This window comes from Anopheles bellator, chromosome 2 (genome assembly GCF_943735745.2).
Source record: "Anopheles bellator chromosome 2, idAnoBellAS_SP24_06.2, whole genome shotgun sequence".
Classification (NCBI taxonomy): Eukaryota; Metazoa; Arthropoda; class Insecta; order Diptera; family Culicidae; genus Anopheles; species Anopheles bellator.
The window spans coordinates 23,414,838-23,440,475 of NC_071286.1; the positions used below are offsets into that span (position 1 = coordinate 23,414,838).

The window sequence follows — 25,638 nt, forward strand, 5'->3', positions numbered from 1 at the left end:
GTAAGAAACAATAATCTTTTGCGTTTTTAAGTGTTTAATAAAATATTTCAAACGACACTCCAGAACGACAAAACAATCCCATATTTCGGAAAACCACCGGCGACGAAGAATTCAACGTCACAATAAGCCTTTTAGATGACAGTGTGTTGCGAAGGACTCGAAACGTTGTCACCCTGTGCTGTCACAATGGACGCTAAAAGTTCCTATGCAAACGAAGCAAACAACCGGTGCGAGTCGTAAATTTAAAACAATTGTGGTTTTCAACCAGCCCGATATGGCATCCCGTTCGGCGATGGTAGACGAAAGTAAGGACGATGGATCGGAAGACTTTTGGAGCGATTTTCTCACGACAGAGGGCATCGATGAAGTCATGGACAGTACATCGGTGACGGAGCTGTACAAGCAGCATGTTGCTCGGGTTGATGCGACCACTGCGGAAGATATTCGTAGAATCAACGAAAGCTGGAACATCCAGCCCCCGACGGCCTTGGTAACTACGCCGCGTGCGCCTGTTCGCCTGGGTCTCTCGACCTCGCAAAAATCAACCGTACAGCAACCACAACCTGAGGAAACTTCTCGACCCGGGCCTTCCGATCCGTCCCGGGGAAAACTTACCCACCTGTCGGTGGTTGCACGAGAACGGATTACAGGTGCAGCTTCATCATTCGCCTCTTCCGCGGTACCGTTATCAAACAAATCGCTTGGAAGGTCTGCCGAAGAAGGTATTCAAGCAGTTGAAACAGAGCAGCAGAGTGCGCCGCAACAAGCGATCCTTGCCGTCGAGCAATCACTCTCGAATAATTTCGAAACTAACCGTTGTCTCTCTGCCGGGAAACGGCAAGACATAGGAAATAGAAACGGAGACACCGGTGATGATGAAATCCAGCAAATAGAGAAAACGAGCCGGAGACGTTCGCTTTACCACTCACGGAGTCGCTCGCCAAGTCCTGGCTATCGAGGACGTAGACGACGACGCTCACGTTCCCGAAGCCGCCGTAGAAGCCGAACGCGATCACGATCGCGTTCCCGTTCACGCAGGTCAAGATCAATCGAATCTCGACGCCCCAAGAGCCGCCGTGATCGGTCACCTTATCCGACGCCGGGAGCAGACTACGCCATGATGCAGTCCATGATGACCATGATGATGCAAACGATGGCGGCTGCTAATGCTTCGGGCAATCGGATGCCAATGAATTTTACGATGCCTCCTTTCCTGCCTCAGAGCGCTCCCACCATGACGGACCCAGCACCTCAGTCATCCCGAAACATTATCGAAACATCCCGTAAACCCACAACTGAGCCGCCGGAAAATAAAGGGGATGCTACGTACGATGTTGGCACCGAAGTAAGGATAGTAAATTGTTGAGGGTTAGGAATAAAATGCTTGATTCTTCATATCTCTCTTTCCAGTTGTTCCTCAAGGGAGAAATTAACTTCGGTGATTACCTTGCACTCAAACCGTCGTCCAAAGAAAACCTGATGACGTGGCCTGCTTCTCAGGGTATGTTTTGCCCGTAGGCAGCACCAAGAATAGTGGTTCGAATCCCTGACCATGTTGTTCTCTCTCCTTCGCGTGTTTCAGTTGTCGAGCGCTTGCAGGAAGCAATTTCAATTCTCGGCCGGCAGGAAACGAAAGAACAAACCGGAAAGTTCCTCTACGTTCTGCCAACCTACTATGATGAGCTAACGAAAAAGGATAATCGGTCGCCGCTTGTATGGAACACTTCCAACGTACTGTACGATTTCTCGTCGATCCAGAAAACAATGGTGAAACAGTGCGAACCGTTCTCTAACGTGAACGACAAGCTGAAGCAACTGATTGTCAAACTGGGCCTGGACGAGGGTGCCGTCTCGCAACAAATTAAACAGAACGCGCTGGCCGCCAAGGCTCGGGAGGCCGCAGAAAAGTCCGCATCCCGCATACAGGCTATCACGACGTTGCCGGCACGCCCGGGCCATTCTAGGGGACGGCACATGATCGAGCGTGCGATTCAAACCGAAGGCTACGCGTGCAGTGAGTGTGTCGAGCGCACGAAGCAAACTTTCGTAACAATTTCAACTCAAACGAAGCCCCACGTCATCCGCACACTGGATGCCGTCGTTCAAACAAATTTGCCGGAAGAACCGAAAGCTTCTAGTATTACGCTTGACAATCTGACACCAAATCAGGTCGAAGTGATCGAGACGATCGTAAGATACATTCGTCAGCGCCAAATAACAGGTTCGGTGGTAAGCGTCAGCAACGCGCTCAGACGAGATCGAGTTGCATCTACCGCGATGGGTTCGGCTTTGTACCAGTCGGTTCAGGAAACAGTGACACAAGCTGCTGACAATTCGAATTGGTTGCGAGGTAATAGCTATCAACCGACAAACAACTACGCTCCTCAATTACCCATTCACGCCCCAAAACCGAACGATCCCCGTCTTGCAGTGCGAACGGTCACCCGGTACCCGCAGCTTGCCAGCACTCCGCAGCTAGTGCCGGCCGGCTTCAACACCCAGCCAGCCGTAAAGAAAATCAAGAAAAAAAATATGCGCTTCCATTGATCCTTTAGAGCTTCGGTTCCGCTGACTTGTTGATTAACGAATTGCTGGAAAACTTACATTACTTTTGTTCTTTCTTTGTTACATTTCGGTAACATGTATGCATGAATTACTCAGAAATGAAAGATATTTTTTATGAAATTATAATCAGGCTGTGTTTATTTTGAAAACAACAGTAACTTTAGCACCGCAAAGAAACTTTAATTATATCACATGAAGAACCGTAACTAGGCGTTTTACTGCCTTAAGAAACAATGCAGATAGTAAATCCCTTAGGTTATTGGTATGCAGTCTTCGGTTTGCTCCGCAAAGGTTGGCTGTAAATGGCAAGAATAAAAAGAACTGTGCATTAGTATAAAGCTAATTGGTGCAGAAGGTATTTTTGTAAGGTGGTACACGTAAGGGTTTGCTGTGTTTCAGAATTAACTGTTATCAATCATTACTGTCATTCAGTCGGGAAAAGAAGACAAAATTTAAATGGTCTCATCACATATAGAACAGACATAGGTCTTCGTATTGACTAAACATATTTATCAAATAACTTTGAAAAAAAGTAACTTACCTTTAGCTTATCGAGGCTGTTAATACATTGTGCTTTTAACTTCGATTGATGCACAATTGAACAATAGATCCCTATATGCATGGCAATCACTACATTTTGTTCATTGCTTTTTCGAGTGACAGAATAAATTAATGGCAACACAAAAAGCTCTTTTAAGATTACTTGTTCTTGAAGAAAATGCGATCAAACGCATTGTTACTTCGTGTGTGCCCGCACACACAGAATGTTGGAATAATAGAATTTTTAGGCAACTAGTAATTCGTATCACAGCACATTGGGGTTGCGTATCATCTCAAGAAGAGCTTGTTCAGACTATTTCAGGTTCGCTTCATAGTCCGAGAACAATTTTAGTTTTCATTAGAATTGTACAAAATAATAAGGAGCAATGACTTTTTTCCTCTGCAATTCAAACATCACATAAAAAATTAATCCATTGTCCGTTCCGATCTCTGGATCAGACTAACCCCCATCATCCATGTTTGAAAGATCTTTTTTCAGTTGAAATGGCCGTGTTTTTCAATTGACTTTCTGCATCTAACTGCAATCATAATGCATCAACTTGAAGTGATCTAAAACGATCACTGTGCAGTTCTGCAGTGCGCGATCCGTATAACCAATATCCGATATTGCTGTTCCTGAAACGAAAAGAATACCAAATCCGTTAATATTCCTGTACTCAACATGAGAAATGTGGGTTCATTGTGATGAACAAATCAGGTCCAAAAATAAGTACAGCCATTAAGATTTCTATCATAATAACTCAAACGGTAATTCTATATTTCATCATTTCTGAAGCATTTTCCATTTTTTTACAACACAACAGAATAATTTAGCATAGTATAATTAAAATATATGACTCACCATTTTTAGCATGTTTCATTATTCAGTAGAATATCAGCTCTGCCTTCACGGCGAGAATCTGCAAAATTGAAAACAATATTATGGAAAACTATTTCATGTGGGCATGTTTTTTTCATCTATACTGAACAAATCATACAGTGTCATACTTTTCAGAAGTGGTTGAGAATGCTAATCAATCAATATCATAAACACGGACCAATAGTTTCATCATAGGAAAAAGATCGCGACCTTTAATATATCAAGAATCATCAAACATATCACTTACCATTGATGCAACTCGTTGCTGCTATTTCATTATTCGTCGACACTCAGGCTTTATAAATAATCCGCCATTTCGTCGGACCAATAGCCAATGCAGTGGAGCGCATTCTTGGCGGATCTCAGTCGATGATGTACAATCCAATTTTTTTGCTATTTCAAATCCACATAAATCTAACGGAGGAATACGAGACAAGATTAAGTAAAATGTGAGATTTTTCGGTTTTGTACGTTTTGCACAGAAACAAACATGTTACTGAATGTCAATTCAGAAATGGTTGGAACTGATAATCATAGAAAATCATAAACACGGACCAATGTTTTCATCAAATTAAGAAACACGAGTTCATAAAATTTCTTACTACTGAGTAACTTATGCAATTATTTACATGTTCAATTTTTCGCATTAATTCAAAAGTTGTTGTGACTTACAACTTTTTCATGTTTCTGTTTGTTTCTCTGAGAAGAACTTGCCTTGAGCGGCTTTTTTAAGGCCATGACTAGTATATACGCACCTCACCTGGCCGATGCGCTCAGTTGTGCCTAAAGATATTTCCAAACTGAATGGAATTATATCAACGCTACATCTTTGGTACGCTGTAGAACTAGAAGAGTGCTCGAAAAAGTTAATCTCCGCACCAAAACCAAGCTGCTTCATCTGTAGAAGAAGAGGAATATAGAAACACAGAATAAAGCATTACTCGACTCATCCTTGATGGTCTCTGTGTGCATGTGATTGATTGTAGTGAAGCATATCAGACAAATAAACTCTGTTTATTTGCAGCCGAATGGGTATTATCATCGGACTATCAAACGGTAATTATTATCATCATTCTAGTTCAAGAAAAAATGCTGGGCCATACGTACACCATTTGACAATCAAACTTACCCTGTGCATCTTGTGAACTTCCGTCTCTTTCTTTTTTATGATTAATGTGAGATGCGCGATTGTCCTGGTAAAGTATAGTTTAAAACGTAATTATTTTGTACAAAATTTTCTGCTCCTACCTATTCAGTCATTTAGACGGCGACACTCACCATAAAAATATTTGGCTGTCCGTTAGATGGCTTTTTCGAGCTCGATTTTCCACCATTGGCGTGTTTAGAATGGTGGGGTCCATTGACATGTTTCCTCATTTCTTGCAGTACTTCGAACTAAGCAGCGTTAGAGATACGATTCGACAATACGTAGAGATAAAAGGAAACGAATAAGATAATATTAGAGCACAGATTGGCGAGAATTCAGTGATATGATGAGCAACGTTTCCCACCCAATTGGCGCGCAAAATTGCCTACAGTCTGAACATTTCTAATTCGACAACATTGAAGCGTTCCCATATATACTCGACTGCCAGTAAGTGGCATGGTGTCCATATCCAGAGCTTCTCGGACAATCTTTCATGACATAACATGACTTTCATATGGTTTGGGACCAGTCACTTTGCCCCAACTTTGTCAGCGGAACACGTCCATATTTTGAACGTACACGGAGGATTATACATACACAGATTTAAATTCATATTTTGTTACAGTTGATAAGCATACGGCTCAACCTGCCTTCAGTTTTATAAATGAAAACTATATTTTTCCAAACGACCGTTGTTTGTTGATTGAAGATTCGTACAACGGCGTGTGGTCTAGAGTGTAGACTACAAATCACTTGAATATGTATTGCATCCATTAATGATTGTTTAGTCACACACCATCGACATTACGAATATGACCGTTTCCCTTTAGCCTAACATTGTCACTTGTTTTGGCGTATTTTCTTCGCATTGATGTATCATTCACGCTTTCGTATCGCATTGAAGGTAATACACGTTCAATGCCTTACGAATTCCCAAAATATGCTTGAAGACAAATTCGTGTAGAGAAGGAAAACCCCGAGTATAAGATATAATTGAAAAAAAAAATCTTCTTTATACATTCTTACTTTGGTTTGGAAAGGGGATACCGTAGCAATCAAAATTCAATTTGATTCTAGTTTTTTGTTGTTGACTTTTTTCATTCATAGAACATCGTTTAGTTTAAATAGTGCAATACATGACATTTAAAAAATTTCATCAGTATTGTTAATTGTGAAAATTCGTGGAAAAAATAATGAGGGGGCTTTGTTTTCACCATCTCAATTTATCGTTGGCTTTGATGGTGTAAATTCGAACATTGCGTCCATTCTATTCGCCGCTTGTTCATCGCAATGACCCTGTATTCTCGCCGTGTAGCAGCGAAAAATTCATAAGCCTATGAATAGAAAATCACACATTGTTTTTTTCCGTATTATAATAAACACTAGAAACGTGATTGACACAGATTTTTTCAAGACAGTACAACGATTTGCTCGTCTTATTTCTAATGACATACAGCAATCGACTTGACATCGCCGGTTATGTTCCATATTACAGCTTTAATACGAAAAAAATTGAAAAAAGATTAAATAGCAATTAGCAAGGCAAAAAAAAATATTAGCAAATTTGGATATTTCATAGTTTGGATTGTTCATAAATAATTTTATCAATGTCTGAAGAACTGAGCGTTAAATGTTTGTCTAGGCAATGAAACCTAGTCAAAAATGATCGTGAAACAAGAGTTGTTCTAACATTTCCGACCATGAAAATGGCCATACTTTACACAGTTTTATAATTCGTTGGGAATACCAACTCTTTAAAATAAACCACAATTAAGAAGAGTAAACTGATTCAATTTAGAGGTTTCAATTGACCAAGTTGAGTATGAATGTTTCATTCACAATTAACTCAAGAAGTAACATCGAGAAGATTTAAATTATTCACTCAACAATTGGAGATACTGAAGTTAGTTAAGTAAAGCAGAAAAAGCAAACCCGTGTAATTTCTATTGTGTTTTCCCTCTGATCAAATCACCATTTTAATAAAATACATTCTTCACCCATGAAAAAAGGTAATCGCTAAAAAAGTTGTGTAAAGACTATTAAGTAATTATAATCATTATCTAGAAGTTTTTTCATATTACCTATAAACCGTACGTGAACGCCCACCAGCGGCGAGATGAGGGAAGAAGTGATATATACGGTCTTCCGACAACCACCGCATCCGCAGTGATTTGGTGTGGTAGCAGTAGTCATGTAGTTGTCAACTCAGCTTTGTTTTTTTTTTAATTTTGTGTTATCCAGGAACCATGTATCCTCCATGTTACAAAGATTGACGATCCGGAAACAGGACTCTCAGGAAGCAGTACCACACCACTTTGTGAAGCTTCTTACATCTTAACAGTGGCACCCAGGAACACAAGCGGACTTTCTTCCCTTTGCGCATGATCAATTTGTTGTTCTTAGGAACCATCTTATCTTATATGCACGAATTTGATCTTATATGCGCGAAATTTCGCTTCAGTACGGTCAACATAACCAACAACACATAACCCATGTCGTTTAACTCCTCTTTCTACCTTGCCACGGCGTTCATACTAACACAGCTAGTTTCGCTCAGAGAACTTCTTCCATATCGACTCGGAAGGTTTGTGAATTTAATAAAACTGTAACTTGCCTTTAGAAAAAAATGTTTTTGTTTTCTTTAAGTCGCGTCTTTCAGTTCGCACAAGGCACGTTACGTTTTTCTCTGTTGAACGAAGAACATCTTTGATAGGTTTCGTTGAAAAAAATAACAAAGAAACGTGTTCATTGAAAATCAAACGAACAATGTGCACTAGAAAAAGGATAATTCGAGAGAGTTGTTATCGTTTAAACTGTACATCCATCTTTCGATACAAAAAAGAAAAATTTAAGTAAAATGTGAAATTTAGATGGAGAGAAAGGTCGAGAGAAACGGAGAAGTATGAATGATGTACGGCATGTTTTACTAGCACATGAAAAACCAATACAAGAAGAAATTGTGCGAGAGACGAAACCATGAAACTAGAATTACACTGTCCGCCAAACAGTCGTCGATGCTAAAGAGTGTATGGTAACATACGAGTGGCGGATGGATGTCACACAGAAGTTAGCCCCATAAATCATAGCTAGAAGAGAAATGCCTTGAAAATGGAAAACAATTTGGCTAATTCATCATTTTCATCCACTTCATTCATATCGTTCCTTGAATTGAACAAGCTGAAAGTTGTTGCATGAGACCAAAACAATAAAAAAAACCAACATTTGCAAATATATGACACAAACAAAAAGATACAAGTTATCAGAAGAGAACAGGAATCGTGTGATGGCAGTTACTTTGAATCAAAGTGAAACACAAATGAATAAGCTTGACGCACCACAATACAAACTAGTTTATAATATGGGTTAAATATAAAACTTTACAGATGCAGAAGCAAACTTTCGTTAGTATTAAATTGTTAAGAAACCAGTTCTGATAACACTTTTAAGGGTCGGTAGTAGAGAAGTTGGTGAGTTTTTTGTTTTGAAGATGCTCACGCAGAAGTTGCCGAACGGAATGCGATTATGAAAAACGAAGTAAAGAAAAAGGGGATATCGCAAATAATAAAGAAACTTTGGCGGCGCGTGTAAGTGTGCGCAACACGTCAAATGAACTAACAAAACTACTACGGACAACATACTGGAGTAGTCGCATGGTGGCAAAATTAAATACACAACAATCTACTTGTTCTGATCAGTATTATTATATTATTTTTCACATTGAAGCATACTTGCTTTACTTTCTCGAAGGGACTTATGATCATACTGGTTTTTACGCTAATTGCACACTAAAAATTCAATCGGAAACTATCAACTGTTTGAATGCAGTCGAAATGTATTTTCAAAATAAATCCTCAAATCTGATTTTTTCTTCTTTTAGTAGAGACAAAATAATAAATTGAATTGTTGTACCATCAAAATGGTAGGCCAATCTGAATTTGCATCAATTTACGCATCTGTACGATACGTTGTATGTACGATATTTTACGCATAGTGTTGTTCACAAGGTGTCAACGTAAAGGTTGTTGTAAGGTGTTTTCGATCGCTTAAACATGTCAAATACTACTCTCATCATTCAATAAAGATAGACCATATAATATACCGTGTGACCATCGTCGTCGTTGTCTGGCAGGGGAAAAAGGAATCTTGTCTAATTTAATTAAATCTGAATTCAAAGGACAGTGTCATTATTACTACTCAAAATGTTCAAATTCGTATTTGTATTCATTGATTATTTTGCTTTTTAAAGGTGGCGCGGCGGGGTTTGGTGCACGGAGGTCATTGTTGCTCAAATACTTGAATAGCCTAAAAATTGCTCGGTTATAAGAACCAGAATCTCAAATGTTGACTGGATGAAATTGAGATGAAACTCTATCGACTATCAAATGGTCATTCAGAAGGAACCTCTCTTAGTGACAGAAAAGGCGCCTAACGGCAAATATATTTTAGATTGCTAACTTGTTTAACACATATACGAGTAAGTGTTTCTAATTTTAGGTTGAACAACTTGTTGATACCAGATAATATACACATACGATGAATCAAACGTGTTATTATGTTGTTTTTTTAGAAATTATTGGATCGATCTTAAACGATCAATGAAGTTTTTGTCGACTTCTTTATCATCCATCTTCATCACCCAAGCCCAGCAATATGCCCAACCCCCCACATATCTAAAATTAAAACCAACTCAAATTGATTAATTTGTAGATTGAAGTACGTCTTAAATTCAAACGTTGTGTAACCCATATAGGTTCAAGTGGGAAGCTAATTAAATTTGAACATGAGCGTGAATGATACTGACACTAATAAAGAAAAGAATGTTTCCTTTGATCGCCGAGCATGCAAATAGTGCATGTTGAAAAACATTTTCACCCCATTTTATACATTGTGGAATATTACATGCTCGATTAGCCATTGCCAGCATTGCGTCCTCGACATAGCAGAAAAGGGCGACAAATAATCCCTTCAATGCGGGATATCTCTAGAAAGCAAAATAGCTAGGAACACAAAAAGTGAAAGCTTTTATTACACATTAAGCCAATCTGAGTGTAAAGCTTCAATAGCCGCGGCTTAGAAGCGTCTCCGCTTGTTCTGGAAATCATCGTTATTAACGCCGCGACGGTCCGGCGTATTGTTCATCCAATTGTTACGATTGCCGAAATTGTTTCCACGTTGTTGCTGCTGCTGGTGCATTTGTTGCTGTTGTTGCTGCTGCTGCTGTTGCTGCTGTCCATCGTCGAACCGAGTAGGTCGGTTCTGACCATGATCGTAATCTCTGATCGTCGGTTCCTATTATATAGCAGGATCATAGTAATTTATTGTTTTGCACTAAATTAGGAAAGGTTTGGTGGTTTGATTAATAAGAGATTCGCCAGGACAAATTATCGAATGATAACAGACACAGCATGGACGGACATGATCTGTAGGGTAGCAGAGAGAGGGAACACTAAAGGCCGAAATATAATTTGAGCACTTTTATGCCGTCGAAACGATATTTCGAACTACGAATTGAATCCCTTTTCTTTGCAGAATTGTCAACAATACTGACACGGAAAACACGGATACGGACACGAATAATCCAATCGGGCGCGGATCCGATGTTACGTAGCTAAGTCGGCACAACTGCAGTTTATTTCAATGAAGGGATGAAAATATTGCTCAATCCTCACAAGCATTTGCCTGTTTTGCTGATACACGTGCAGTGTTTTTGTGATTTGTTAAGCCAATGCGTGAAAATAAGTCGTAAGTCTAGATCTTTTAATCATGTTTCAAATCCAACTTCACATGATGCAAGAGCAAATAAAGTTTTGAAAACGAAAAAAAAATTCACCAACATAAAAGCAAATTAATTGTTCAAAGTAATTCTACGTAACACGCAGTTATTCTTTCATTTCCATCGACTCAATATTTTCATCTCTACATTTGTGTGCGCATTGGCTAGTGCTCTGTGGAGAGTTTCGAGCACAACTCCTCTACTAAAACAACCCGGAGAACATTAATTAACTATTATGTTTGCAACGAATACGGCGACGGTAGTGTGGTGTGGTCTCGTCATAGGATAGAGTCTAACACGCAGAACAATACTTGTTCCGCTGCCCTTGAAGTGTCGACTCTGACAGAAGATTGGTAGAATTGGAATTCGTGCAGTGTGCACCAGAGATATCAACAGAATTCTGCAATACATGACATTAATTTACCTTTGCAGAATAACTGTGATTGGTAGGACACATTCGTCTACTTAAAACAACAGCTCTTTCGGACACCCACTATCAAAGTCAAAGCTGTTAATAGGCACACATTTGTCAAAAATAATTTTGTGCGTTGATTTCGTGATTAACGGCATTTTTCTATTTGTAATGTACGCGTTACACGTTGTTGCCAAAAACTAAACAAATATATGCCAGTTTTATACATTATTAAACATAAATAAGTCTAAGTTTTTAAATTAGTTCTTTTTATGTCCAACTAGCTGTTCCAGGAGCGTGTTGTCACGCCTCATATAAAACCCATTTCTCGATTACCCGGCGTTTCAAAGGCCTTCTTGGTGACGTATCCGACGTTTCCAATCTGCTTCCCTTCTCATTTCCCGTTACTCCTCCGTTTTGGGCGATCGGCCTTTTCGGCAACGGCCTTTCGCATACTTTCTCGCCTCCCGTTAGATTCATGCCAAAACTCGTACCAGCTGAATTTGGCTCAAATTGCTTAAAAACTATCCGAGTTTTGCTGAAATTTACCCAGATTTTGTATGGGAGGACGCACTTTGTAATGAGGGGAGGCGTTTGAAACATTCACCAGAACATTTCCACTTCGCCTAAACTCGAAAACAACTCAAATTAGAATGTATAGAAGCCCCCCTTTCCTATTCACTGTCCGGTAGCACAAAACTACGCTGTGCAAAATCTCAGGCGGAATGGTTCAGTAGTTATGGAGAAAATGCGGTACAGACAGGAGGACAAACATCCAATTTTATATGTATAGATGATCTTTGGCACTACAATCGCCGTGCGGGCACTACAAACGTCTTCGATCCGATCCGTGGCGAACGAGGTTATCTGAAGCATGTTTCTCGATTTTTGTAATGCATTATGTGGTTGAGCGAATAGCGAATGTGAGGTCACACAGAATGCTTGTGCTTGTGCGAATTTGAATGGTATGAAAAGCATTCATAATGGAGATCGATATGTGTTCTTAAATTGCCGTAGCACTACAATCGCGGCACTCTGATGAGAGAACTAGAGCCCAAGTATGAAGCATATCATTCAAATCAGTTCATAGGACTTTAACCACTGTTTTGAAATTGAGACACGCTGCAGAAGAGAGTGGCTTGTTCTGAAAGATCTTCCCTTAAGTTTCATGGATTTACGTCCTTCAAAGAAAATGGGTTTTAATCTCCAATCCTTTTTAATTCGGTTAATAAGAAATATTAAATATGAATGCATATGCATAATCTTCGGTTAAATTTTATATTTAACCACTGATTGAAAATAACATTTCTTGCGGTTGGCCATGTTGATTAAAATGCTTTCTATGGCGGTGCAAGGTTTAGACAGGATTGTAGAAAACAAACAGTATACTTTAAAGGCGTTGAGAGAACGTGACATTAGAAAAGTAAAAGTATACCTCTGAGTATATTTATCTTCGTCTTTCGCGTATACAAACCGATAAATATCGGTGCAGTGCGATTGAACTACGGACGCGTGCCACACCTGCGAACTACACCTTTACATTTTAGTATCACTTTTGAATTCGAAAGCAGTATCAGAGTACATACTATGTAAGAAATGACCCGCACAATATTTGCTGTGTGTGTTTTTTCGTTTACATTCAATTGCTTTTAATGTCGTGGGATGTTGTTTTGATTATGCTTATTGTCAAGCATACATCTCTTGATTACGTACTTTATTAATAAACCGGGACGACTTCGGGAAACAGCGCATTCATAGAGTAAAACAAGCTCTACGAAGGAAACCTCATTCGTGCGTATGCAATATAATCAAAACGATTAGACTTCTCCGATAATTTTACAGTTCAATTGTCAAAAAGCGTACAGAAATGTAGTTGCATAACAGATGCTACAACGACCGGCGAACAGTCTTAACTTGTTGCATGCTATATCCCCACCATTCATGGTCGCGCGGTCATGTGCTATTCCATCAATTATACCTGTTACAGTAACAGAAAACTAAATATGCTGAAACGACATGTTGGGACGAAATGAAGCCAAACAAATTAAAAATCGATTTCAGTTTCGTTAATTCATCAAAACTAGCAAAATAAACCATCACCAACACAGAATACACAGTGTACACCCATCATCTTTATAGTGCCAGTTTCTTGCTTAAAATGATGATAAAGTGTCAAATATTAGAGATTGTTGATATGTGGCGACGGGGGACCAAAACATTACAATCGAATGTAAAATGTTAAATGTTAGGTAACGTTGCACACATCCAAATTGTGACAGAAAAATCCCCACGATGGAACAATCTATACGACGCTTTATTAAACTGAGGAGAATATGCAATTGAACAATTAGAATGGTTGGCACACAATTAGGGTTTGGACTAACTTGCTAAACGTACTAATAGCAGGATTATCTATGGATTTGGAGTACGTACAAACTTTGTCTATAGCGCTTCTTTAAGACAGTGTGACATTGAGGACTAGAAATTAGTTTGAACATGGGGCATTTTTTCGAAATAGTTCACAGAATTCATACAAGTTGTGACGGGTGTGTAAGTGTAATGTAGAAACAACTCGCAGACATGCCGCTGCAGCAGTACAAATCAACCCGCTCCCCATTTAAACATAAATCGCATTGAGTTCTAGAAGCCGGGTTTGAACTCGATTGCGATTGTTGGCGTAATAACTTGTGTTTTATCAGAATTAGAATCGTACCGAGATGGAAAAAAAGTACAAAGAATCACCATCTTATCGAATGGCATGCGTCCCTTGCATCACCAAGATTGTCTAATGTCACACTACCGCCTTGGGCCATACTCGTTGCAAACATAAGATAAGTGTAAGTACCAGTTCCGAATCTACCAGAAAAAACGATATTTGTGTAGCTTTCTGCCATTTATTTGTCCAGGACGGAAAGAAGTATCGAAGGTTTGTCGTTGATTTAAGCACAAACGTGCGAATTATCTTCTATTTTTGGCAAGTCTTTAGTCTTTCGGACAGGCAGGATCGTTTGAAGCGAGCCAGAGTTTCACAGTGGATTAATCATTTCATTGGGCATATTATTATCCCATCAAAATGCTGTAACATAACGCCGGCTCTTCCTTATCGTGGCCATGTCCGACGGCATCGGAAGGCGATCGGATTGTGGGTTTCCGATGAAACAAAATATTTACTTCAACAAGCATAGAGAAGTTTTCACAGATAGAAATTGGGCGGACTTACCATAAAATTTCCATTGCCACCACCACCACCACCACCACCTTGGTTCATGTCGAAGTTGCGTCGGTTGTCGTTAACATTCATTATTCCACCCATCTCGTTCATTTGCTGCTGCTGTTGATCCAACAAATTCATTTGTTGGTTTTGCTGAGTGTGGTAAAATAGGGTGAAAATAAAGGTCAGTGGTTAAATTAAATATTTACAAAAAAAAACAATAAAAATTCAACACTCATCCTCCGCCACACACCTTCATGAACATGTTGTTTTCCTTTTGTCTGCGATCCAACTCTTCATCCGAGCGCTTGATCCGGTTGGTCATTTCATCGATTTCTGTTTTCACCTGAATGTCGTTGCGCTGTCGCTGCACTTGCACTTGGCGTTCGCGCATCTCCAATTCGGCCTTCTGTCGGTCGCGATCCATCTCACGTTGGCGCAATTCTGTAGCGTGGTGATAGTGAAAAATCAAACAAATGTAATCTCCCGCATACGGCGAAAGAACCACCTAGACACTTACGCTCGCGTAGCTGTTCCGTTTCGTGCTCGTATCGGGCAAACTCCATCTTGGCCTCAAGCTGCTCCTCTTCCATTGTCATCTCGCGCTTTAGTGCTTCGGCCTTCTGGCGGTACATTTCATGCATATGTTTCCAGCGCTGGCCGTACTCGTATTCAAACGAACCGTTTTCAGCAAAACGAGGTCCCATCTGACGTGCTTTGACGAATTCGTTCTGCTTTTTGTTCAGAGACTTCTCTGGCAGACCATCGTTATCGTCCTGATACGTGTAAGGTTCGACGATGACCGGGCGCAGTGACGAGGTGAGAAAATAGCACTTTTCCGTGCAATAACGAATGGCAGCCATCGCGCCGGGTTTGTTCTTGAACTCAACGATACCCTCACCGGTTGGTTTGCCGCGCTCGTCCACCTGGACTACGGCGCGCTCGAGCGGACCAAACACCTCGAACGCCTTGTACAGCAGCTCATTCGTCACGTACGCCGTGAGGTTCTTCACGCGAATAGCGGTGGCATTGGGAGCGAACCGTACACGGAGCACACGGTTCTTACGTGCGGTACCATCCAGTTCGCGCTTGGCTTTTTCGGCGTTCGAGAAGTAGTCTACGCGCACAAAGGCGTAATTTTTCTCCTTATTCATGAACATCTCATTAACCTCGCCAAACGGTCGGAACATCTCGATTAATTCTTCCTCTGTCACATCATTCGTTAGATTACCCACGTATAGACGGTTGCGTCCGGAAAATTTCGCCTCGCCCGCCTCAATCGGAGGGATGTCAAGTAGCGGTCCGGATAATAGCCGCAATTTTTCATTTATGAAATATCCGTCACCACCACCACCGCGACGGCGCTCGCTAAAACTATTCTCCATCTGCGGGGAAAATACCAAAGCACAACCATTGTTTTACAAAAAGCACTCCAAAAATTATCGCATAAGAAACCGAAAACACGAGGCGCATACGAGGGTACGCGCGTTGCTCGAAATAGGTTAGGTTCGTCAAACTCATTTGCGAGCCAAAGTTTAAGATTTAGATTTTTTTTTAAAGTACATATTCAACGTTTATAAATATGACCTTTTTCAATCTTTGTGCGTTTCATTACATCTATTTCAGACAACTAAAAATATCAAAATGAGCCGTGTGCCAACTCGACCATTAGTACGCCAATCCGCCATTTTGGCTCTAGAAAAACTTATGTCGGAACCAAAGACGCCATCTTGGATAGAACCCAAAGGCCAAGCACATTGCTACTTACATCGTTTCCTCCTCGATTTCCGCGGTTCATGCCGCCACGGTTCATGTGCGGGCCACCGTCGTCACCGCCTTGTTGCTGGGCATTGTTGGGCCCGTTATTGCCCGGCCGATTGTTGCCGGGGCCCATGTTTCCACCCATGTTGGGACCCATGTTGTTGCCACCACCGCCGACACCCGGACCACGATTGCGATTGCCTGGCAGACTGGCCCGATTTTTGCTGTTATTTCGGTTATTGCGATGCATATTTCCCTTGGCACCGCCAGGTCCACCGTGCTGCTGCTGCTGCTGCTGTTCAGCTCCACTTTGGTTACCGCCACCACCCTGGTTACCAGGGTTAGGACCAACGCCAGGTCCGACTACGACGCCGCCACTGCCACCACCACCACCTCCGCCGACATGCTGTTGCTGCTGACGCTGTGGCAATGGCGTACCATTAATTTCTTGTTTGACGGCCGCGTCCATTATTGTGCGTTATTTGCTTCACGAATGATTTAAGTTTATAGCGTCACACTTTAGCCGCACGAATGTTGGTGATTATATAATCATCACCGAACAAACTCAGTCCAGATGTAATTATCCCCTAACTTTGCAGCCACAATCTTTTTCTCTTCACAATGGCTCAGAATGCGTCCCACTTTACGCTGCGTCTGCTCACGTTCGAACCAACCGAGAAAATGAACCTCACAAAACTCGTTCCCTGCTCCGTAGCCAAATCCGGATCCGATCAGGCAACACCACCGTGTGTCAGACCGACAGCTTAGAGCGTGTTGAAATAATTCAGTCCACAGCACGAGTTTGTACATTCGTATCGTTCAATCGCGTTTCAAAAACGAGAAACTTCGTGAAGAGATTTCTAATTTGATTTCTGTTCATCCAAAACTACAAGCAGATCTTTCAATAAACACGCACAACGGTAATTTAAGCGCTTTCATTACCAGTGCTGGCTGAGGCGAAATATTTCATCCTCCGTTATCGTATCCTTGCCAACCGCCAAACAAAACTGTCAAGCAGGGAAAATCATCTTTAGAACGCATTCTCGCAGCGCACTGTTCTAAAAATAAACATTTTCCTTAAAACTGGGCTGTGCGGTACAGTGAGAAAACTTAGTTAGTTAGGGAAGAAATTCACCTTCGCTTCATTGGCGAAGTTCACCCCGTTAATTTTTGTATTTCGAAGCGGTACGGGAGCAAGGCGTGGACGGATTGAAGGGAACAAAAGTGGCCCGATTTGGTGCCACGGTGATGCGGATGCTCGCCTGCAGGAACAATCAAGGGGCGCCAGTTCGCGCCGCTGGATGATAAGCAGCCTTCAGTGACCAAGACCGGGCACTGCCGCCAGGAAGCATAAAAGCATCGGCAGTGGCAACAGCAGCCTAGCAACGGAGTAACGGTCGACAATGGGAAACCCAAGCTTGACCTACGAGATTCTGCTGTACCTTAATTCATTCTACTTCGGAATGTTCGCTGCCTGCGAGCTCGGGATGCTCACGCTGAAAGCGGTCAATTTGAAGTACCCCGACCACATACTGTTACGCGAAGCCTGCATTCTGGTGGCACTATGTTTAGTCGAAACGATCCGTATCATCCTCGGCCGAAGGGGCAGTCTCAGTGACCACGGTAAGGTATCGTGCATTCTTGAAATGTAACGGGCAGACAGGGGTAAAGAGCGGGCTTGCCTACAGTTAAAAATAGTCTGTCCCTTGAGTGGCCTCCATAACGCTAACCACACCGATCGACGGCCTGGCGTTGTGGGAAGGTGTACCTCCGCCAACTTACCTGTGGAACGTTGCCCTAACTACCATTTCATTATTTTTCTTCATTTTAGGTTGGCATGTGATTCTGTCCGTGTTTCTGACCATCCCCTGTGGCATGGGCGTGGGCTACCTACTCTTTTACCAGCTGCATCGGTTACGCCTGGAGTACATCCTATGTGCCTTAATGTTATCACTACAGGCAGCGGAACTGTTCTTCGCGATACTGTTCGTATTCACGCTCTGCCGGCCGCCTTCCTACGATTGATTGCAATATCAAAGCGACAATGCGAAACTGCCACAGGACAACATTTCGGAGCGATTTCAAGCGACGTTCTCTTCACCATACTCTTAGCTTCGGGGAAATTCTTTTTTTGGAACCCCTTCCTTGTTGGGCTTTCGAACAGGTCATCCCGTTCATACGGATTTACCCACACGGATGGGCTCTAGCGAAGCGAAGCCATCAACACAAGGTTCCAACCCCGCGTGACCATAAGCTTGCTCAAAACTGGCCAAAAATGTGTGCCATCGTAAGGCTGGTAGTTTCTAGGTGCCATGTAGTTTATTGTACACGATAGTGAAGCGTTCGGACAGACAGCAGTTTTTTACCCTGGCTCGTACCGAACCAAGTAGCCAACCTTAGTGCCGCCGCGGGCAAACAGGGGCAAGAATCAAATGGTGTTGAGAGACAATGCGAGTAGGAGCAACAGTAGGAGCAAGCAACAGTTACTATAAGTTATCTCAGCGCGCAAATGTTCTACCGAAACTCGTGACTTGCTTCACACCGTGTTGTTTTCTCAGTTCACGAATCTCACGCACTGGTTTTCTTAGAGTGGTCACTTGCTTTAATCATGCTTCAATTCACTCCATCGCACAAATTTACCTTTGACAAACCAATACCAAAGGGCGTAGTTTCACTTCTAGTCATGCGAAGCGATACCAAAAAACCTTCAATCGAAGAATTTTATATCAGTTGTTCTTACCTTTCAACTAAGCGTCCAACTTACTCTTTCTCGTTCTCTTGTCGTATATATCCTTAGGTAGTAACACCCATCGCGGTTTCAACAACTTCTCGAACCAATCAAAATCCGCAGCTAGCTAGTAGGAAACAGATAGTGAAGGGAAAAACAAACGGGTTTCGAAAACCTAGCCATTGGTGGCCGATTCTTAGAGCAATTTGCTAAAATCCTAGTCCTAGCAAAAGTCTGGCGCGTGTCAAATATCAGGTACTGCTGGCCAGGAGGGGTCGGCGAGCAGACAAAATTGAAAAAGCAACCACTGCAATATAGTAAATTTAAAGTGCATCGTAAAATTTTGATCAATATTTACTAAATAGTAGTTCAGGAAGGTACACGAAAGTTATATCAATCTATACTCCAGATACCGATCGGTAGCGAATCTCTAGCGCAAGTACGAATCTGCACGTTTCGAAGTTGTGTATAATAACGCCGGCAACGTTTGTCCTTGTCAGGTTATGATTGCTTTTCGTTTCCTTTCACGTTCAACCATCACCGGCAACATGCCGATACGAACTACACTGTGCCCTTTGAGAGCAAAGTGTGTGAGAAACCGACGCGTAATGCTACGCCGAAACCAATCCGTGTATGATACCTGTAAACATACTCGTACTTGTATTTCCAAGTGAAACAACTGAAATATAACCTCCCAATTTGAACCGGCGTTCCCTACTTTTATTGGTAAACAAAAGACCGATAGACGTAGTGAAGAAATGTTTATATTTTTTCCGCTTTGCGCTATAGTCCATGGTAATTGTTTTCGCAATCGTTTTGGTTTTACATGTACTTATTCTAATGCCGCCCTAGAGGTGCTCTCGTGGTAGAGCAGCCGCTCGGGGCGAAGTTCTCAGATTAAGAAACACTTAATTGGAATCTAATTTCTTCAGCTGCTGGTTATTCATTGCGGCTGAATAATTTTTGTAGTTCATAACTGGTTGCAGCTTGATTCCGCGTGTACAACAATAGGAATGGTAATGAGATCGGAGAACACTCAAAGTAACAAAAGTCCAAACATAAATAATGATTTTAAGGCTGTTCCGGTGGCACTGCCGCACGAGGACGCCGGAATAGCAGGATATGTGGTTCTGGTGCGTGTACCTTTGAACGAATGAAGAATAATGCGTAAAACTAGTTGCCGAACACCGCCAGTGTATTATTCTCCCGGAAGCGGGTTTCTTACCATATACATCACCCATCCGGGCGACTGCTGCACTCCCAAATTACGCCACTCGGTCTCCGTCATGAGGTGGGTTTTGGGAACGAGTTTCGCCAAGTCCGGCGGCAGTATAACGTGTCGATATTCGAACACATCGTCGTAATACTTGTCCGAGTACTGAATTTCGTCAGCAGGCATTGTGGAGCACGTTTTATTCGATTTACACACAGGAAAAACACTGGCCGGGTGAATTGTTTGTAAAAAGCGTTAAGCAAGTTGATTTGAACAGCAAAATAAACATGTCACAAATGTCATTTTTTGGGTGCCCAGTGGTTGCAAATGAACTAAGACGTCACGAGCACCGAAAGGCAAAATGATGTCGAACTTCAAATTCGTTACTTTCGAATGGACTGGCTATAAATGGGCAGTTTAAATGCATTGATTAGTCACTGATATGAATCACGGTAAATAAATTTACAATATTGTAGAGGAAGCCTGGGTTTGTATATCTGTTGCTCGAGGCTTTCGAATCCGGATACGTTGGTAAGCAATAATATGAAAATCACACATTTTTACAGTACATGCTAGCACTTTGAGGTTTTTCAATAAGACTAAGTTTAATGCTAGGACTTGCAAGTGGTTGATTGATGCGCAATAAATATGGCCAACAACTCATACCGCAGTTAATCAGACCAATGGATGGGTTGGGCATTCACATATGGCGCACCATTTTGCTTAACGCACACGAAGCGCGTGTTTGCTCCTCCATTCATAAACCACAAACGCGTGTGCTGATGGGTCCCTGTGTGGGCCATCGCTTTCACTGGTTCAAACACAAGCACAAACCACGGTGGTACAGCAAGTTAGACCTAGACAAACAGCACCGCAATGCCACGCACACTTGCTGGTACGAGCAACTATTACCGGGTCGCTTTTGAAGCCTTTCGGAGAATATCCGAGGAACAATTACCGTTGTCTGCACAATTGCGTTGGTATTTCAGAAAAGCATTGCACCCGTCCAACGGCGTGTAATAATGTCGGGCTGGCGCAAGAAGGCTGGGGAATGAAAGCTCGTGCGAATGCATGGCGGGCGCGAATCCTGGACATCAAATGCCAGAAACATCACCCTTGTAAGCGACCGACAGCAAAGCAATTTCTTATCTTTGGAACCTTTCCGCCGCTGCGGTGGCTGCGCCGGGCTCCGTCTCCATGCGACCCGCACCAAAGGTAATGGTGGGCCCATGCTTTGAGCAAACAAAGCTGCCCTCACCGTGAACGATGACGGCGCTGAATCCACCACCGTGAATCGGCGTGGTGCCCGTCGCTGCTGTCAGCGAGGCGCAACGAAGGAAAAATCTCTGAATGAAAAGCCACCGGAGCCGCCGTCTTCTGTCCGCCGGCAGCGCAAGGCGCAGACACCGATGCGGTGCACTTGTGTGTGGCTAGCGGGTGGCCAGACACACCAGACGGCCGAGCTGGGCCGATGTGTTGGTAAGGGCAGCCAGCATGTAAACAACACAACCCCAGAGCGCTTTGGTGTGCGCACCGCGCCCGAACCTGTATGTGTGCGGCATTGTTTGCGTTTAGTCCTCCACCGGTAGGATAATGGCGAACAGCCAGCGCAAAACCTCGAACCACCTCCCGCAACGAAAGGACGAATAATAAAGCGGCACACCACTACAATGAACCCTGGTCCCTGGTAGGGGAAGTTCTCGTCGGGCGGATGAGAAAATAGCGTACGGTGAGCTTTGGCAGACGGAGAAAAATGAACGCAAGGAACGCAACGATGTTCGATACAGGCGACTTTTGTTTTCCTCGTGAAAACGGGTTTTCAGAGAACCATTCGGAAAATTCAGTCACCATGTCCAGCTCACGACACCCAATCAGTTCGCAACCAGCTTTTTTCGCTGGTGGTCTGGCGGTTCGAAAGCTCAATGGAGCCGCCTGGTGGCTGTTGGCGTTTCGGGATGTTGGCCAACAAATGCCAACGGCAATATGTCAGGTCTCATTTTCCGATGCTTTTCCGAATTCCAAACGACAGGGTGGACGTTGTAATTTATTTATTTTGCACTCCACTCATGGCAAGGATTGGCCCCAGGGCTCGTGTGGGTTCCGACGCTCTCTTCACTCTCTTCACAGCTCTCCGCTTCTCTCGATCGCCAGAGTCACCCTCAGTGGGTCGTGCCGTAGTGGTGGTAGCGGTAGAGATGACTGCGACAGTGTTAGTGTTTCCCGTATCCTTTTGCAGCGTGCGCGGGTGTATCTGTGGGTCGCAGACAGCACACCGTTGGCCACCGCTTTTGATCTCTCCCACTGTGGGGAGCGGTCCGTGGCCTCGAACGAAACACTGCGAGCCTCAGTCTAGCGCTGCAATTCCGATCCGATGCTCGTCCGTTGGTCGCGACGTTCGCGCTAAAGTTATCCGCACTCGTTTGGAGCGTACCACCTTCGGCACCGACCGGGTGGGCAGTGGGTGCTACAGTGCTCGAACATCGCGAGAAAGCAAAATGGAGTCCAACGACTGTACTCGGGAAAGTGGCTCCCTTTGACGACGAGTGTTATCAGAGTACGTTATTCACTCGTCCGTGCGTTACGTTCGCCACCTGTGCATCCTTTCTGTGGACGAACGCAACGACACGATTCCCCCTATCGAAGGGGATACCCACTTCTTGGCGACATGTAGAGTCAGCGTGCCTCGAGTTTGAGTTCAAAATTGGCGATCTCCAAGAAAGCACACCCGCCCCCAAGGGGCAGGGAATCAAGGACTCACGGTTCGTAGAACCTAGACTGAACCTAGGCTCATCGTTGTGATAGTTTTCTCCCTGCTGTGTGCTTATCACCCGTGTCTGTAGTCGAGGGTCGTGCAGGCGCACAGCCAGCGCCCCAAGGCATCGCTCCCATCTTCGCCAGAGTTGGCAAACCTGTGGCACTGGAGGGCTCGCCGGAGAGTGGGCCTTATGTGGGGGGCCTTGCGGTTACATACCCATATCTAGCGAGTCTGTCCACGGGAAAGGATCGGGGTTATCTAATTTCTTTCTACTCGTATGTAGTTGAGTCCCCGTGTGTCATGTGTGTACCGTCGTACAGGATCGTCATTGATTTCCGTCGTAATGGCAGCCAGTTTCTGTGTGTTAGGGAATACGTGAGTGTATGCATAGGTGGGTGTGTAACGATTGATTTCTCACCTGATTCGATTCGGTTAAATCGGGCTTAAAGTGTACGAAGAGATGAAACAGGTCAGCTCGTGGCCGATGGTTCGAGGGATGCAATGGAACTCTAGGAAAAACGCGATAAGTTGATCGTTCACCATCCCGAACAAAGAGATGGACGTGGAACGGAATATTTGGTCCTCTCTGAAGGACTTAGCTAGGGATTAAAATTGTTCGATGAGTTGTGTTTTTATTACTCGCTCAAGAATTTGTACATTCTTTAGAGCACGTTCTCGCTTGTCTCGTCTTGATTCGTTAAGTTCGCCCAAAATTTGCCCTCAACGAAATTGGACGATCCGAAAGAAAACGAAACGCAGCCATGGCGGATGAGATAGAAAACAATAGGAAAGAGAGAGAGGGAGAGAGAGAGAGATGCGAACCATTGCAAAAGAAAGGTGAACTACTAACTCGACGAAGCTCCTTTCTGGTCCTCGAAAACGGCGAAACCAGCAACGGAACGGAAGAGCGGAAGTGGAACATACAAACACAAACACAGCCCATAGATGGGAAACACTCGATAGTCCACGCTGGTGGCGGAAGAAGAAGCAAACAAAAAAAACGTGGCTGTTACACAATCAGTTTGGGTCCCACCCGCAATCGCTGCACTCGACGACGGGCGGACGGTGCCGATGATGGCGACGCACCAGATGGTCGCCGAGCGTGGCCGCCTGGCCGGTGTTGGTGTTGGTGACCGTTGGGACTCCCCTACCGTGAGCCTGTGAAGCGCACGGCACGGCGAATCATGGGAATCGAACCGTCGAGTTACCCGAACGCGACGAGGTTATGTTGAGGTTTGGATAAAAGTTTAACCTCCACTTCAAGTTGTCCCTCGGGCGATATACGATTTGTTTTGGATTCACTTTGCGAGAAAGAGAGAGAGAGTGTGTGTGTGTGAGAGAGAGAGAGAGAGAGAGAGAGAGAGGCCGAGAAAGAGTAGTCAAAGAGACCGAAAGGAAGGAGCGACAAAGTGCATCGTTAATTGTATCCTTTTATCCGTTTGCTGGCCAACGCCGTCGTACCTGCGACTCCCGCTGGTCCCATTGTAGGGAAGTCGGACGGATGATGGAGCGGGAGTGGCCAAGAGCAACTGACAGGAGGAACTTGATTAATTACCGCCAGGTCAACGGGCACGCAAGCAGCGTGGTGTACAAATAAGCCCGATGAGATATTAACAGTGAATTACCAAACGACCGGACCCTGTTATAATTGCCCCGTTGCCACTATCTATCAGGGCCGGTTCCAGGCTGTAGGAAGTGTACAAAATCGTAGGCTTTTTCGTTGTGAATGTTGCGGCAATTGAACAGAGCCCAGTAAATGACGCTCAGCTCCGGTCGAGGCACGGACGGGACGGCTCCACCGTCGATAGACGTGGTAAAGATTTTTATACGTTAATTGCGTGATCTTTCGTGAATTCGCAGCGCCTGGGCCTATTATTTGTTTTCGAGCGTCGGTTCGCGAATCGTGATCACGAGGCGTTTTAGCGGATTTCAATAAACAGTGAGTTTATGGAGTCCTTCGCCAACGAGTCCCAATCCCATCGGAAGTTAACTGGAGCATGAAAGGTTAATATAAAAGTCTACATCAAAAAGAATCGACGAAAATTACATAAGATGCTTCTCTTCAACAAATCAGCTGCAGCAGATGATCGTTTCAGTGGTGAAGCTTCTGACGGCTTCGTTTGCAAAACCCAAACAGATCACACACAAACCAGGACACACTTGTGACTCGACTATTTGAGAGGTCCAGGGGCAGTCATCTTTTGCGAACCGGTGGCCGATGGCAGTAGCGATGGGAAAGCCTCCAAAGTCCACCAAAGTCCACTCAAATCCAAATCCAGACCTAGAAGGCCAGTTCAACTCTGGCAAATGAATGACCCACTCCAGCTAATCTTTTGCTTTAAACAACACCAACATCCTTGAGCACCGCACCGTGGAGTCAAGTGGCCTCCCCGTATCGCTTTCCTTTGCTCTCCTTCGGCCAAAAACAAAGCTGGTCAGAAAGTGGGAAAATCATTTTCCATTTCTGCTCCGAACGCGCCCGGTGGCCCCCGTTGTGGGGGGGCGGTGGCCGTTTCGCTATGTGTGTGAGAGAGAGTGAGTGAGATTGAGAGTGTGTGTGGGTGGGTGTGTGAGAGAGAGAGAGAGAGCACGCGGGCAAAGTGATTTGGAAACGTTGGAAAAATCGATACTTTCAAACTCGCAAGGCTCCCAC

General features: G+C 43.5%; 4 protein-coding genes and 2 non-coding genes across 8 annotated transcripts; 2 read left to right on the forward strand and 4 right to left on the reverse strand.

Annotated features, from left to right (window-relative positions):
- The first annotated feature begins 224 nt into the window (after positions 1-224).
- On the forward strand, positions 225-2,547 carry LOC131207204 (uncharacterized). Its single transcript, XM_058199815.1, has 3 exons — positions 225-1,345; positions 1,411-1,501; positions 1,583-2,547. Exons 1-3 carry the CDS (start codon positions 275-277, stop codon positions 2,545-2,547), a joined length of 2,127 nt encoding a protein of 708 aa, XP_058055798.1. The 5' UTR covers positions 225-274.
- Positions 2,548-3,702: 1,155 nt separating this feature from the next.
- On the reverse strand, positions 3,703-16,947 carry LOC131212462 (hrp65 protein-like). 3 transcript variants are annotated; one of them, XM_058206333.1, is made up of 10 exons: positions 16,297-16,947; positions 15,049-15,913; positions 14,782-14,972; positions 14,538-14,681; positions 5,264-5,380; positions 5,115-5,178; positions 4,746-4,883; positions 4,233-4,399; positions 3,968-4,025; positions 3,703-3,741 (listed from the first exon to the last, which is right to left on the reverse strand). In XM_058206333.1, exons 1-7 carry the CDS (start codon positions 16,756-16,758, stop codon positions 4,852-4,854), a joined length of 1,875 nt encoding a protein of 624 aa, XP_058062316.1. In that variant the 5' UTR covers positions 16,759-16,947; the 3' UTR covers positions 3,703-3,741; positions 3,968-4,025; positions 4,233-4,399; positions 4,746-4,851. The 3 variants fall into 3 exon arrangements, with proteins under 3 accessions (XP_058062316.1, XP_058062315.1, XP_058062314.1); XM_058206332.1 differs by having other exon boundaries at positions 4,741-4,883; XM_058206331.1 differs by lacking the exons at positions 3,703-3,741; positions 3,968-4,025; positions 4,233-4,399; ... (1 more) ...; positions 5,115-5,178; positions 5,264-5,380 and adding an exon at positions 8,942-10,421.
- Positions 4,112-4,181, reverse strand: LOC131212994 (small nucleolar RNA U18). The gene has a single exon (XR_009156944.1). It is a non-coding gene; the product is annotated as a small nucleolar RNA U18 (small nucleolar RNA).
- LOC131212993 (small nucleolar RNA U18) lies at positions 4,489-4,558 on the reverse strand. Its single transcript, XR_009156943.1, has one exon. It is a non-coding gene; the product is annotated as a small nucleolar RNA U18 (small nucleolar RNA).
- Positions 16,948-17,372: 425 nt separating the features above from the next.
- On the forward strand, positions 17,373-19,721 carry LOC131212625 (transmembrane protein 216-like). The gene is made up of 2 exons (XM_058206558.1): positions 17,373-17,912; positions 18,121-19,721. Exons 1-2 carry the CDS (start codon positions 17,693-17,695, stop codon positions 18,312-18,314), a joined length of 414 nt encoding a protein of 137 aa, XP_058062541.1. The 5' UTR covers positions 17,373-17,692; the 3' UTR covers positions 18,315-19,721.
- Positions 19,722-19,777: 56 nt separating this feature from the next.
- Positions 19,778-20,487, reverse strand: LOC131212626 (cyclin-dependent kinases regulatory subunit). Its single transcript, XM_058206559.1, has 2 exons — positions 20,243-20,487; positions 19,778-20,160 (listed from the first exon to the last, which is right to left on the reverse strand). Exons 1-2 carry the CDS (start codon positions 20,414-20,416, stop codon positions 20,089-20,091), a joined length of 246 nt encoding a protein of 81 aa, XP_058062542.1. The 5' UTR covers positions 20,417-20,487; the 3' UTR covers positions 19,778-20,088.
- Positions 20,488-25,638: the final 5,151 nt, after the last annotated feature.